The sequence below is a fragment of the Triticum urartu genome, chromosome 7, assembly GCF_003073215.2.
Source record: "Triticum urartu cultivar G1812 chromosome 7, Tu2.1, whole genome shotgun sequence".
Classification (NCBI taxonomy): Eukaryota; Viridiplantae; Streptophyta; class Magnoliopsida; order Poales; family Poaceae; genus Triticum; species Triticum urartu.
This window is the reverse complement of record NC_053028.1, coordinates 18408105-18424504: the sequence shown is the minus strand read 5'-3', so window position 1 is coordinate 18424504 and position 16400 is coordinate 18408105. Positions and strand designations below refer to the sequence as shown.

At 45.4% G+C, this 16400-nt stretch overlaps 1 protein-coding gene and 1 pseudogene across 1 annotated transcript; both read right to left on the bottom strand.

Moving 5' to 3' along the window:
* Nucleotides 1–1599: 1599 nt before the first annotated feature.
* LOC125524713 lies at nucleotides 1600–3174 on the bottom strand. The gene is made up of 2 exons (XM_048689753.1): nucleotides 2043–3174; nucleotides 1600–1869 (listed from the first exon to the last, which is right to left on the bottom strand). Exon 1 carries the CDS (start codon nucleotides 3160–3162, stop codon nucleotides 2503–2505), a length of 660 nt encoding a protein of 219 aa, XP_048545710.1. The 5' UTR covers nucleotides 3163–3174; the 3' UTR covers nucleotides 1600–1869; nucleotides 2043–2502.
* On the bottom strand, nucleotides 2535–2673 carry LOC125526127 (annotated as a pseudogene).
* Nucleotides 3175–16400: the final 13226 nt, after the last annotated feature.

Sequence of the window (16400 nt, the reverse complement as noted above, 5' to 3'; positions counted from 1 at the left end):
TAAATCAAATGATCCTCTTTTCAAATTCGAGAAAACTCTCAAATATGAAAATAACGAAATCTCCAACTCTCTCCGAGGGTCCTTGAGTTGCGTGAAATTTCTAGGATCAACCAAAAGGGAAGAAAATATGACATGCATGATGATCTATGTATAACATTCCAAATTGAAAATTTGGGATGTTACATGAAAATACCTTGTTGCGACCGAGTTACTCGTGTAGACCCAGCAGTATTTGTTGATCCAGCCGCAGAAGATCCTCCTCCCATAACCGCGTCAGGATCAAGAGTGGCCACCGAAGATCCGCCTCCTCGTACTGACCTGCCAGGAGAATCCGCCTCGGCGCTCGAGCGGTCGATCTGCCTCGGATCAGGTGCAGACGGCGACGGCTCGCGACGAGATGGGCTGCCAGCCTCATCATGACGTGCAGGATCTGTCGCGCACCCAGCCCGGCTGTCGTCACATGAAGACAAGGGCGGGCTGGACCCACCCGCTCGTGGACCGAATTCCGTCCGCGTATCATGCGCGGAGAGGGGGCTCGCACCCCGTGCGGCTGTCTCCGCCCGCACATCGCGCGCAGGACTGCCGCTGCCAGGCGAATCCTCCCTGGGATCCGCGCCTGTTGCGCCTGTCACAACTGCGCCAGATCTCTCGGGATCAGCGCATGTCCCTTCCTCGTGTCCTGCGCCTGTGGAGCCATGCAGAGAGAGCTGTTTCTGCATAAAATCATGACCACAAACAGCATTTTTTTCCTGTAAATCAGTGTTATGACTAGTTGCCAATTGATCAACACATTCATTACCCCCGTGATCTATTGGATTTAGAAGCTCCGGGGACAAAAGAAGAATTTCTGCCCGTAGGCGAGCGCCGGCATTTGGGTGCAATTCAGAGAATGGGAAAATTGTTTCATCAAAGACAACATCCCTTGAGATGTATACACGTCCAGTAGAAATATCTAGGCACTTGAAACCTTTATGCAAGTTGCTGTAGCCGAGAAAAGCACACCTTTTGGAGCGAAATTGGAGTTTATGCGAATTGTATGGACGCAAATTTGGCCAGCAAGCACACCCAAAGATTCTAAGAGATGAATAATTGGGTTTTTCATTTGAACAATTTTTCAAGAGGAGTTTCAAACTTAATCACTTTGCTAGGCAACCTATTGATGAGATAGGTAGCGGCAATAAAGGCCTCATCCCAAAATTTCAAGGGCATACAAGCTTGAGCAAGAAGGGAGAGACCTACTTCAACGATGTGACGATGCTTGCGTTCAGCTGACCCATTCTGTTGATGGGCATGGGGACATGAAACATGATGGGATATTCCTATTTTATTGAAAAAAGAATTTAATTTCTCATATTCTCCCCCCCAATCTGTTTGGAGAGCAAGGATTTTTCGGCTGAATTGTCTTTCAACAAGATTTTGGAAGTCATGAAATTTTTGAAAAACTTCTGACTTATGTTTGATTAGGTAGATCCATGTGAACTTACTGAAATCATCTATGAAGCTCACATAGTATTTTTTTTTTCTACCTACTAATTCAACAGCTGGTCCCCATACATCAGAAAAGATAAGTTCCAAAGGAAACTTGGATTCACTTATAGACTTTGGATATGGTAACTGATGGCTCTTGCCCTTCTGGCAAGCATCACAAACAAGTTCATTATTTGACAAACTAACACATGGAAGCTTATTCTTGCTAATTATTTTGCTAACAATAATCGATGAAGGGTGTCCTAGACGCCAATGCCATCTGTCCGAGGATGGAGAGGTGACACTGAGCACATGCTTTTTGGCATCTTGTTCCATGTGTTTTACAGGGTATAGGCCTCGCCTACCCCTGCCGCGAAGAAGGGTTCTCTTCGTTGCCCGATCCTTAACAAGAAAAGAATAGGGGTGAATCTCAACGAAAGAATTGTTATCAATGGAAAGACGACTAGCAGAGATTAAACTTTTATCAGCTTCAAGGACATGAAGGATATTTTTAAGGACAAGATCTCGTTCAGGGGTATATATGTGTGATTGACCAATGTGAGCAATAGTCATACCTGATCCACTAGCTGTGTGGATTTGCTCGTTTCCTGTGTAGCGATCGCGAACTGTCAGCTTCTCCAAGTCTCCCGTGATGTGATCTGTCGCGCCGCTGTCAAGATACCAGTTGGTATCCACTCCATATTGGGGAGCCGCCATGTTTGCCGAGCGCTGGTGCTACTGTTCTTCTCCTCCCTGGTAAGATGAATCATACCTTTTCCAACACTTCCACGCAGGGTGTCCAATCTCGCCGCAGATCTGGCACGTAGGCTTGGCAGAGGGATTGTTGTTGTAGTTCCCGCCGCTGCCACCTCCGTTGCCACTGCCTCCCCCGTTTCCACGGTTTGGCGGCTTGGAGTAGTTGCGGTTGCGATCACCGCCGCCACCGCCGCCTTGCTTGTTGGGGAAGCCACGGCCGCCGCCGCCACCTTGCTTGTTGGGGAAGCCACGACCACGTCCTGCCGCGTTTGCAGATGACTAAGAGGACCCGCCACGCAGGTTCATGCGAGTCTCGAAGCTCAGGAGCTGCGAGTACAGCTCCGGCACCCCGACAGGTTCGACCCATGAGCACATGGCAGAAACCACGGGGTCAAACTCCTCGTCGAGTCCAGCGAGGATATGGGAGACGATATCTTCCTCGTCCACCTTCTTTCCTGAAGCCATTAATTCATCACAAAGTGTTCTGACCTTACCGACGTATTCAGCGACGGAGAGGTTGCCCTTCTGGAGGTTCGCCAGAGCAATCCTGACGTTGACGGTCTGTGCGCGGGTATGCGACGCCAGCATCCCTTGCACGGTGTTCCACAGCTCAGCTGCGGTATGGCATGTTGCCACTTGGATAGCCATCTCGCGGGGCAGCGTCGTCAGCAGGTATGAGAACACCTGCTGATCTCGCGCATACCACACGCCGAACTCAGGGTTCGGAGCCTTGGACTTGGTTTTGCCGTCGGAGGAGGTGACTTCAATGTGCGTGGATGGCACCTCCTGCTCGAGGTCGAGGAAGGCCGCCATCTGCGCCCCTCGGATGGCCGAGAGGACCGTGGCGCGCCAGAGTGCTTCGTTCCCTCTCGTAAGCTTCTCTGTGGCGAAGTGTGCAAAGGGAGATGAGGGGAATGAATTTGTGGAGGAGCTCGCCATGGATGAATCCGAGGTAGGCTCTGATTACCATGAAAGAAACTAGGTTAAGCGTTTGATAATCTTATCAGGGACGCGTTCATGTTGATATATATAGCACAGAGTAGATGCGGTGAGGTAGGTTGTTGAAGTCTTGGCCCCTAATCCAAGCTATACAAGATAAGGCCGAATTCTAACAACCTACCTCGATTACAACCAACTCATACAACGCATACACAAATACGTACAAAGTTGACACGCTACAATCTACCTTTTAACACTCACCTGTCGCTTGTGGTCTGCATTGCTGCATCTTGTGAGCTCTCTCCCGCTGCAGGCCCCTGAACGGATGACTCCTCTGTAGCTTCTAATTGAACAGTGGATCCTTCGCGGAGGTCCAGGTCACGGAAGATTCGTTCATAGTAAAGTTGCAGCACGGGATGGTTGCGGTGTGCATTGACTCCACCTTCCAGCACAACAAGCCTCGCAACTTTTCAGAAATAACCGACCCGCCAATGGACTAGCACTGTGAGAAATCAGATGGAAAGGAACAAACATAGGGAGGTTCCATCTGTACGTACCATGGAAGGCGTCGAACCTCCACTATATTGGTGCTTTTTTGTAAACGAAGAAGAATCTTGTGAGGCAAGGGATCAGAGGCCAGCAGCAGTGAACATGGAATCCCGAGCATGACGGCCAATGAAGGGGGCATCACAACATCTACATCTTGATTGGTAGCAGCATCTCATGTGGTGTAGTCCATTGCATTTTCCACGGTTTTCTCCCCAGCTGAAATGCATTTACAGAGCATGAATTAGTCTTATTTCGTCAGCAAATGTACTATGTATTTGAAAGCTTAAAGGTACATCAGATGTTGGTTGTAAGTACCCAGAGAACATGTTTGACTGACCAAGTTACCATGCTGACACTGGATACTGAAGGAGGTTTTTCATTAACAACCAAATGGTACGCTATTTTGTTCCGCTACGAAATGGATTATAGGAAATATGAAAGCAAGCTCAAAGGAAAAGAAAGGCGGGATGTCATGATATAAAACAAACAAGGAAAGCTCACACTGCAAGATAGTTCTCACATGTTCAGCAGGTCAATAGTAATGGTACACGATAAAACATACTAGGCGCAGGTAATTACATCGAACCAAAATTTGGAACAACCAAATAATCAACTGCAGGTCACCAAATGTGCATCTGATAATTAAAAATAATTGTGTTCAAATTTAAATTGAAGTAGCACACACTTAACCTCTGAGAGACGTTGAGACAAACAGTTGATGTGCATGCAAGAAAATCTGAAAAACATCATGAGAAACCAGATGTAATGAAGCAGAATCGAAGGAGGTTTGAGCTGTACCAGGATGGCGTCAGAAGTCTCAGCGATGGCAATTGGAAGAAGCGGAGGAGAAGCAAGCAACGGGAACGTAAACGGAGGCTCATGTCATCGGTAGCAGCAAGAAGCAAGCGGAAATGAGTAACAAACACATCCTGTTAGAGAGAGAAACGTCGTCAGAAATCCAAACTGAAGCGAGTGAAACAAACCGAGGGAGATTCGATCAAAGTTGAGATTAGATCGCAAGGTGGCGACCTGTGCGAGACTTCAAGCCGAGCATGCCGCAGTATTTAACCGAGGCGAGCGAAGAATCGAATAATGGAACCTCGGGAAGCGATCCATCGTCCACTAGTGAACTATACTCTCTTTTTAGCGCAGATCATCTTCGCTGTTAAGAGCGGCGAAAACATAAGAGAAGAGAGATTAGCATCATCAGTTGATAGCTACTGCTACTGAACGAAAGAGAAAAATAGCTAGCTGACCTGTCGCTCCTCGTCGCTTCTTCCGCTTGCACTGCTGTAGTGGAACCTTCGGCGACATCGCCTAGGTCATGGAGGATCCGGTCCATCCCGAGTCGCAGAACAGGATGGTTGGGGTGTGTGTCCACTTCACGTTGCAGCGCACCAAGCTTTGCCACTCGACCACTCCAATGAAGTGAAATCTCCTTGAGTCTTGGAAGGTGTTTGATACCAGTAATCCCCGATGGCAAACTGCAGTATCTGATTTCTACCTTTTCTAACTGGGGCGAGGTGCCCACCTCAAATATCAACTCTCTCAGTTGCTTCATGTCCGAAATGTCAAGTCTCCTGAGACTAGGGAATGTTTCTGCTCTGAAAATCAGTTTCCCCCCAACATAAGACTGCCAAGAGAGACCAAGTATCATGAGCTTGGGCAGTGCGCCTAGTAATTCCATACTTTTGTCACCATCCTTCAGATTGCTCGACTTTAACTGAATCTTCACCAAATTTACCAGATCCCCAAACCAGTCAGGCATCTCCCCAAGATCTCCATCCAAAGTCAGCTTACTCAGGAGAGGGGGAGGTGAGGAAATAGATTGCAACCACTTGAGTGATGCACCACTTCTCCCAGATGTACTATCATCCGCACAAAGGCAAAGAGAGCGGAGGGAAGTCAGCTTCTCAAGGGATGTACAGAGTATCTTGCTCTTTTGCTTGCATGCCCCTACATCGACACTTAACTTCCTTAGCTTTATAAGCTCCCCGAGCTCTTTAACTGCTTCCCTACTTGTCCGTTCAATATCCACAATCTCTAGTATCTCTAACTCCTTTAGGTTGCTGATCCCTTTGGGCAACCTCACACCTTGAGAGTTGGACAAACAAGCAGTCCAGGCCAAGTGAATGCGCACCATAAGGCCTGGACGCTCATCCATACTAACTAATGGAGTCAACAAAATAGGCATACATAATGTTGACATGAACCAGATCATGGGGTAAAGTAAGCATAAATATTCCTCGGCCCTCCTGTTGCTGCATCGAAGGCTACGAAGGCTTTGTAGTTTAGTGATCTCAGTTGGTAGCGATGTCACATAACTTTGTCCTATGTCCAAAGTCTCTAAGGCTTGTAGTTTTCCTATTGATCGTGGGAGCTTGTAAATATAAGTTAGTTCATGTGAAGACTCAACATGGACATATTTCAAATGACGCAACGACCCTATGGTGTTGATGTCTTTTTGTGCAAAACATGCATCATGTATATCCAAGACTCTAAGCATCCTAAAGTCAGGTGAACAAAGTGAAGGTGCTGGATTCATGTGTCTGTCACCAAACACAGTCAATGATCGGACATGGTTCCAGTCCAAGCCTTTATTTGGGCACAAACTACCTTGGTATGCTACATGGCGGAAGTTATTTCCTATTGTGCCGCTTACATTATCCCACGTTGAGCATGCAAAGTTTTCATCTCTAGAAATTGAGACTATGACATCGCGAACGATATCATGAACTCGACATCTCTTCACAGTGCCTTCTATGTTCACTTTTGATCGTTGAATCATGCTTCGGTTGGCTAGTTCATTAAAATAACTATTCCCAACATCCTCAGAACTCCAGCCAACCCTAGCGACAACAAACCCCTCAGCTATCCATCTTTCTACCAGACGCCTTCTTTTGATGTCAAAATCCTCGGGAAATATACTTAAATAGAGGAAACATGACTTAAGATGAGAAGGCAAGTGGTTGTAACTAAGAGTAACCATCGTCCTCATTACTTCAAGGCCGCTGTTGCTCTCTATCTCTGAGGGGAGTTGATTATAATTACTTTGCCACTCACTGACCACTCTGGTGGCAAGCATGCTTCCTATTGCGAGTATTGCTAGAGGTAACCGTCCAGACTTCTTTACTATCTTAATGACTATTTTCCTCATATGCTCGTCATTTTTCATGTCTTCCAAACTTTTCCTTGTCTTCCTTAGTAGCAAATTTATTGCATCATTTGCTTCTAGGGGTACATGGTGGTAGATATGTGATCCAAAAGATTCAAAAATGCACCTCTCAGCTAAGCCAACATCACGTGTTGTTAACATAATCCGGCTACCTCTGTTATTACTACTTGGTAAAGCAATAGTTTTGATCCACTTCCAATCATCTATACTCCATAAGTCATCAAAAACAACAAAATACCTCTTCTCAAGTAGTTCTTTCCTGAGGTAGTCGGCGAGATCCTCTTCTCGCACCACCTTCTTGTTAAGTAGATGCTTCGATGCTTTTTCATCAATAAGCTGTTTTATCATGAAGGAAATATGCCCTAGAGGCAATAATAAAGTTATTATTTATTTCCTTATATCATGATAAATGTTTATTATTCATGCTAGAATTGTATTAACCGGAAACATAACACATGTGTGAATACATAGACAAACTTAGTGTCACTAGTATGCCTCTACTTGACTAGCTCGTTAATCAAAGATGGTTATGTTTCCTAACCATGAACAAAGTGTTGTTATTGGATTAACGAGGTCACATCATTAGTTGAATGATCTGATTGACATGACCCATTCCATTAGCTTAGCACCCGATCGTTTAGTATGTTGCTATTGCTTTCTTCATGACTTATACATGTTCCTATGACTATGAGATTATGCAACTCCCGTTTACCGGAGGAACACTTTGTGTGCTACCAAACGTCACAACGTAACTGGGTGATTATAAAGGAGCTCTACAGGTGTCTCCAAAGGTAGATGTTGGGTTGGCGTATTTCGAGATTAGGATTTGTCACTCCGATTGTCGGAGAGGTATCTCTGGGCCCTCTCGGTAATGCACATCACATAAGCCTTGCAAGCATTGCAACTAATGAGTTAGTTACGAGATGATGTATTACAGAACGAGTAAAGAGACTTTCCGGTAACGAGATTGAACTAGGTATTGGATACCGACGATCGAATCTCGGGCAAGTAATATACCGATGACAAAGGGAACAACGTATGTTGTTATGCGGTCTGACCGATAAAGATCTTCGTAGAATATGTAGGAGCCAATATGGGCATCCAGGTCCCGCTATTGGTTATTGACCGGAGATGTGTCTCAGTCATGTCTGCATTGTTCTCGAACCGTAGGGTCCGCACGCTTAACGTTACGATGACAGTTATTATGAGTTTATGCATTTTGATGTACCGAAGTTAGTTCGGAGTCCCGGATGTGATCACGGACATGACGAGGAGTCTCGAAATGGTCGAGACATAAAGATTGATATATTGGATGACTATATTCGGACACCGGAAGGGTTCCGGAAGAGTATCGGATAAAACCGGAGCACCGGGGGGTTACCGGAACCCCCCGGGGGGTTAATGGGCCTTATGGGCCCAAAGTGGAGAAGAGGAAGGGGCAGCCAGGGCAGGCCGCGCGCCCCCTCTCCCCCTAGTCCGAATTGGACAAGGAGGGAGGGGCGCCCCCCCCTTTCCTTCTCTCCCCCCTCTCTCCTAATTGGACAAGGAAACGGGAGAGGAGTCCTACTCCCGGTAGGAGTAGGACTCCTCCTGCGCCCTCCTCCTGGCCGGCCGCACCCCTCCCCTTGGCTCCTTTATATACGGGGGCAGGGGGGCACCCTAGAACACACAAGTTGATCCACGTGATCGTTCCTTAGCCGTGTGCGGTGCCCCCTGCCACCATATTCCACCTCGATCATATCGTTGTAGTGCTTAGCCGAAGCCCTGCGTCAGTAGAACATCATCATCGTCACCACGCCGTTGTGCTGACGAAAACCATCCCCGAAGCTTTGCTGGATCGGAGCCCGGGGAGCGTCATCGAGCTGTACGTGGGTACGTAGACAACACTCTCCCCTCTCGTTGCTATGCATCACCATGATCTTGCGTGTGCGTAGGAAATTTTTTGAAATTACTGTGTTCCCCAACAGTGGCATCCGAGCCAGGTTTTATGGTTTGATGTTATATGCACGAGTAGAACACAAGTGAGTTGTGGGTGATATAAGTCATACTGCCTACCAGCATGTCATACTTTGGTTCGGCGGTATTGTTGGATGAAGCGGCCCGGACCGACATTACGCGTACGCTTACGCGAGACCGGTTTCCCCGACGTGCTTTGCACATAGGTGACTTGCGGGTGACTGTTTCTCCAACTTTAGTTGAACCGAGTGTGGCTACGCCCGGTCCTTGTGAAGGTTAAAACGGAGTCAAATTGACAAACTATCGTTGTGGTTTTGATGCGTAGGTGAGATTGGTTCTTGCTTAAGCCCGTAGCAGCCACGTAAAACTTGCAACAACAAAGTAGAGGACGTCTAACTTGTTTTTGCAGGGCATGTTGTGATGTGATATGGCCAAGACATGATGCTAAATTTTATTGTATGAGATGATCATGTTTTGTAACCGAGTTATCGGCAACTGGCAGGAGCCATATGGTTGTCGCTTTATTGTATGCAATGCAATCGCGATGTAATGCTTTACTTTATCACTAAGTGGTAGCGATAGTCGTGGAAGCATAAGATTGGCAAGACGACAACGATGCTACGATGGAGATCAAGGTGTCGCGCCGGTGACGATGGTGATCATGACGGTGCTTCAGAGATGGAGATCACAAGCACAAGATGATGATGGCCATATCATATCACTTATATTGATTGCATGTGATGTTTATCTTTTTATGCATCTTATCTTGCTTTGATTGACGGTAGCATTATAAGATGATCTCTCACTAAATTATCAAGAAGTGTTCTCCCTGAGTATGCACCGTTGCTAAAGTTCGTCGTGCCCAGACACCACGTGATGATCAGGTGTGATAAGCTCTACGTCCATCTACAACGGGTGCAAGCCAGTTTTGCACACGCAGAATACTCAGGTTAAACTTGATGAGCCTAGCATATGCAGATATGGCCTCGGAACACGGAGACCGAAAGGTCGAGCGTGAATCATATAGTAGATATGATCAACATAATGATGTTCACCATTGAAAACTACTCCATCTCACGTGATGATCGGTTATGGTTTAGTTGATTTGGATCACGTGATCACTTAGAGGATTAGAGGGATGTCTATCTAAGTGGGAGTTCTTAAGTAATTTGATTAATTGAACTTAAACTTATCATGAACTTAGTACCTGATAGTATCTTGCTTGTTTATGTTTGATTGCAGATAGATGGCTCCTGCTGTTGTTCCATTGAATTTTAATGTGTTCCTTGAGAAAGCAAAGTTGAAAGATGATGATAGCAATTACACGGACTGGGTGCGTAACTTGAGGATTATCCTCATTGCTGCTCAGAAGAATTACGTCCTGGAAGCACCGCTGGGTGCCAGGCCTGCTGCTGGAGCAACACCAGATGTTATGAACGTCTGGCAGAGCAAAGCTGATGACTACTCGATAGTTCAGTGTGCCATGCTTTACGGCTTAGAATCGGGACTTCAACGACGTTTTGAACGTCACGGAGCATATGAGATGTTCCAGGAGTTGAAGTTAATAATTCAAGCAAATGCCCGGATTGAGAGATATGAAGTCTCCAATAACTTCTATAGCTGCAAGATGGAGGAGAACAGTTCTGTCAGTGAGCATATACTCAAAATGTCTGGGTATAATAATCACTTGATTCAGATGGGAGTTAATCTTCCATATGATTGCGTCATTGACAGAATTCTCCAATCACTGCCACCAAGCTACAAGAGCTTCGTGATGAACTATAATATGCAAGGGATGAACAAGACTATTCCCAAGCTCTTCGCAATGCTGAAAGCTGCGAAGGTAGAAATCAAAAAGGAGCATCAAGTGTTGATGGTCAGCAAGACCACTAGTTTCAAGAAAAAGGGCAAAGGGAAGAAGAAGGTGAACTTCAAGAAGAACGGCAAGCAAGTTGCTGCTCAAGAGAAGAAACCCAAGTCTGAAACTGAGTGCTTCTACTGCAAGCAGACTGGTCACTGGAAGCGGAACTGCCCCAAGTATTTGGCGGATAAGAAGGATGGCAAGGTGAACAAAGGTATATGTGATATACATGTTATTGCTGTGTACCTTACTAGAGCTCGCAGTAGCACCTGGGTATTTGATACTGGTTCTGTTGCTAATATTTTCAACTAGAAACAGGGACTACGGATTAAGCGAACACTGGCGAAGGACGAGGTGACGATGCGCGTGGGAAATGGTTCCAAAGTCGATGTGATCGCGGTCGGCACGCTACCGCTACATCTACCTTCGGGATTAATATTAGACCTAAATAATTGTTATTTGGTGCCAGCGTTGAGCATGAACATTATATCTGGATCTTGTTTGATGCGAGACGGTTATTCATTTAAATCAGAGAATAATGGTTGTTCTATTTATATGAGTAATATCTTTTATGGTCATGCACCTTTGAAGAGTGGTCTATTTTTGATGAATCTCGATAGTAGTAACACACATATTCATAATGTTGAAGCCAAAAAATGCAGAGTTGATAATGATAGTGCAACTTATTTGTGGCACTGCCGTTTAGGTCATATCGGTATAAAGCGCATGAAGAAACTCCATACTGATGGACTTTTGGAACCACTTGATTATGAATCACTCGGTACTTGCGAACCGTGCCTCATGGGCAAGATGACTAAAACGCCATTCTCCGATACTATGGAGAGAGCAACAAATTTGTTCGAAATTATACATACCGATGTATGTGGTCCAATGAATATTGAGGCTCGTGGCGGATATCGTTATTTTCTCACCTTCACAGATGACTTAAGAAGATATGGGTATATCTACTTAATGAAACATAAGTCTGAAACATTTGAGAAGTTCAAAGAATTTCAGAGTGAAGTTGAAAATCATCGTAACAAGAAAATAAAGTTTCTACGATCTGATCGTGGAGGAGAATATTTGAGTTACGAGTTTGGTGTACATTTGAAAAATTATGGAATAGTTTCGCAACTCACGCCACCCGGAACACCACAGCGTAATGGTGTGTCCGAATGTCGTAATCGTACTTTACTAGATATGGTGCGATCTATGATGTCTCTTACTGATTTACCGCTATCGTTTTGGGGTTATGCTTTAGAGACGGCCGCATTCACGTTAAATAGGGCACCATCAAAATCCGTTGAGACGACGCCTTATGAACTATGGTTTGGCAAGAAACCAAAGTTGTCGTTTCTTAAAGTTTGGGGCTGCGATGCTTATGTGAAAAAGCTTCAACCTGATAAGCTCGAACCCAAATCGGAGAAATGTGTCTTCATAGGATACCCAAAGGAGACTGTTGGGTACACCTTCTATCACAGATCCGAAGGCAAGACATTCGTTGCTAAGAATGGATCCTTTCTAGAGAAAGAGTTTCTCTCGAAAGAAGTGAGTGGGAGGAAAGTAGAACTTGACGAGGTAACTGTACCTACTCCCTTATTGGAAAGTAGTACATCACAGAAAACTGTTTCTGCGACACCTATACCAATTAGTGAGGAAGCTAATGATGATGATCATGAAACTTCAGGACAAGATACTACTGAACCTCGTAGATCAACCAGAGCGAGATCCGCACCAGAGTGGTACGGTAATCCTGTTCTAGAAATCATGCTGCTAGATCATGATGAACCTACGAACTATGAAGAAGCGATGGTGAGCCCAGATTCCGCAAATGGCTTGAAGCCATGAAATCTGAGATGGGATCCATGTATGAGAACAAAGTATGGACTTTGGTTGACTTGCCCGTTGATCGGCAAGCAATTGAGAATAAATGGATCTTCAAGAAGAAGACTGACGCTGATGGTAATGTTACTGTCTACAAAGCTCGACTTGTCGCAAAAGGTTTTCGACAAGTTCAAGGGGTTGACTACGATGAGACCTTCTCACCCGTAGCGATGCTTAAGTCTGTCCAAATCATGTTAGCAATTGCCGCATTTTATGATTATGAAATTTGGCAGATGGATGTCAAAACTGCATTCCTGAATGGATTTCTGGAAGAAGAGTTGTATATGATGCAACCGGAAGGTTTTGTCGATCCAAAGGGAGCTAACAAAGTGTGCAAGCTCCAGCGGTCCATTTATGGACTGGTGCAAGCCTCTCGGAGTTGGAATAAACGCTTTGATAGTGTGATCAAAGCATTTGGTTTTATACAGACTTTCGGAGAAGTCTGTATTTACAAGAAAGTGAGTGGGAGCTCTGTAGCATTTCTGATATTATATGTGGATGACATATTACTGATTGGAAATGATATAGAATTTCTAGATAGCATAAAGGGATACTTGAATAAGAGTTTTTCAATGAAAGACCTCGGTGAAGCTGCTTACATATTAGGCATTAAGATCTATAGAGATAGATCAAGACGCTTAATTGGACTTTCACAAAGCACATACCTTGACAAAATTTTGAAGAAGTTCAAAATGGATCAAGCAAAGAAAGGGTTCTTGCCTGTGTTACAAGGTGTGAAGTTGAGTCAGACTCAATGCCCGACCACTGCAGAAGATAGAGAGAAAATGAAAGATGTTCCCTATGCTTCAACCATAGGCTCTATCATGTATGCAATGCTGTGTACCAGACCTGATGTGTGCCTTGCTATAAGTTTAGCAGGGAGGTACCAAAGTAATCCAGGAGTGGATCACTGGACAGCGGTCAAGAACATCCTGAAATACCTGAAAAGGACTAAGGATATGTTTCTCGTATATGGAGGTGACAAAGAGCTCACCGTAAAAGGTTACGTTGATGCAAGCTTTGACACTGATCCGGACGATTCTAAATCGCAAACCGGATACGTGTTTACATTAAACGGTGGAGCTGTCAGTTGGTGCAGTTCTAAACAAAGCGTCGTAGCGGGATCTACATGTGAAGCGGAGTACATAGCTGCTTCGGAAGCAGCGAACGAAGGAGTCTGGATGAAGGAGTTCATATCCGATCTAGGTGTCATACCTAGTGCATCGGGTCCAATGAAAATCTTTTCTGACAATACTGGTGCAATTGCCTTGGCAAAGGAATCCAGATTTCATAAGAGGACCAAGCACATCAAGAGACGCTTCAATTCCATCCGGGATCTAGTCCAGGTGGGAGACATAAAGATTTGCAAGATACATACGGATCTGAATGTTGCAGACCCGTTTACTAAGCCTCTTCCACGAGCAAAACATGATCAGCACCAAGGCTCCATGGGTGTTAGAATCATTACTGTGTAATCTAGATTATTGACTCTAGTGCAAGTGGGAGACTGAAGGAAATATGCCCTAGAGGCAATAATAAAGTTATTATTTATTTCCTTATATCATGATAAATGTTTATTATTCATGCTAGAATTGTATTAACCGGAAACATAATACATGTGTGAATACATAGACAAACTTAGTGTCACTAGTATGCCTCTACTTGACCAGCTCGTTAATCAAAGATGGTTATGTTTCCTAACCATGAACAAAGTGTTGTTATTTGATTAACGAGGTCACATCATTAGTTGAATGATCTGATTGACATGACCCATTCCATTAGCTTAGCACCCAATCGTTTAGTATGTTGCTATTGCTTTCTTCATGACTTATACATGTTCCTATGACTATGAGATTATGCAACTCCCGTTTATCGGAGGAACACTTTGTGTGCTACCAAACGTCACAACTTAACTGGGTGATTATAAAGGAGCTCTACAGGTGTCTCCAAAGGTAGATGTTGGGTTGGCGTATTTCGATATTAGGATTTGTCACTCCGATTGTCGGAGAGGTATCTCTGGGCCCTCTCGGTAATGCACATCACATAAGCCTTGCAAGCATTGCAACTAATGAGTTAGTTGCGGGATGATGTATTACAGAACGAGTAAAGAGACTTGCCGGTAACGAGATTGAACTAGGTATTGGATACCGACGATCGAATCTCGGGCAAGTAACATACCGATGACAAAGGAAACAACGTATGTTTTTATGCGGTCTGACCGATAAAGATCTTCGTAGAATATGTAGGAGCCAATATGGGCATCCAGGTCCCGCTATTGGTTATTGACCAGAGATGTGTCTCAGTCATGTCTGCATTGTTCTCGAACCGTAGGGTCCGCACGCTTAACGTTACGATGACAGTTATTATGAGTTTATGCATTTTGATGTACCGAAGTTAGTTCGGAGTCCCGGATGTGATCACGGACATGACGAGGAGTCTCGAAATGATCGAGACATAAAGATTGATATATTGGATGACTATATTCGGACACCGGAAGGGTTCCGGAAGAGTATCGGATAAAACCGGAGCACCGGGGGGTTACCGGAACCCCCCGGGGGGTTAATGGGCCTTATGGGCCCAAAGTGGAGAAGAGGAAGGGGCAGCCAGGGCAGGCCGCGCGCCCCCTCTCCCCTAGTCCGAATTGGACAAGGAGGGAGGGGCGGCGCCCCCCCTTTCCTTCTCTCCCCCCCCCTCTCTCCTAATTGGACAAGGAAACGGGAGAGGAGTCCTACTCCCGGTAGGAGTAGGACTCCTCCTGCGCCCTCCTCCTGGCCGGCCGCACCCCTCCCCTTGGCTCCTTTATATACGGGGGCAGGGGGCACCCTAGAACACACAAGTTGATCCACGTGATCGTTCCTTAGCCGTGTGCGGTGCCCCCTGCCACCATATTTCACCTCGATCATATCGTTGTAGTGCTTAGCTAAAGCCCTGCGTCAGTAGAACATCATCATCGTCACCACGCCGTTGTGCTGACGAAAATCATCCCCGAAGCTTTGCTGGATCGGACCCCGGGGAGCGTCATCGAGCTGTACGTGTGCTAAGAACTCGGAGGTGCCGGAGTAACGGTGCTTGGATCGGTCGGATCGGGAAGACGTACGACTACTTCCTCTACGTTGCGTCAACGCTTCCGCACTCGGTCTGCGTGGGTACGTAGACAACACTCTCCCCTCTCGTTGCTATGCATCACCATGATCTTGCGTGTGCGTAGGAAATTTTTTGAAATTACTGCGTTTCCCCAACAGATCATATTTGTGAGAACCTTCATCCTGGAAAATGACTGCGAGATATTGATCCAAGCACAATAATATGTATTTTTTATACGTTCATAAACCCTCTTTGTAAGAGCAGTCTTACCCAGACCACCCATGCCAACCACGCATACTACCCGAGCAGGGCCATTGTGAGCATGGTTATCTAAAAGCTTCATCAGCTTTTCTTCGGGCTCGTCTAACCCTACATGTTGAGAATTATCAATGTTGCTAGCTGATTGTTTGCGAATACCTTCCATGCAAGAATTACTCTCATCAATAGCTCTACTTATTTTATTCATCTCAATTAGGTTGTAGCGGATGTTCCTGTTGCTCACTTCTTCAACCCTTGATTTTAGATCACGGATCTGCATGGCAATTCGATGGCGGTCTTTGAGCTCTATAAGCTTCCGCGACAAGCTTTGACTTGCTACATGCACCATAAATTCACCAAGGCAATCTTCAATATTGTAGGACAGGTCCCTTACTTGCTTTGCCCACACCTTCAGTAACTTGTCTCTCTCCTTCATTGCTTCAGCAGTCTCCAGGAAAGCATGCATCGTCT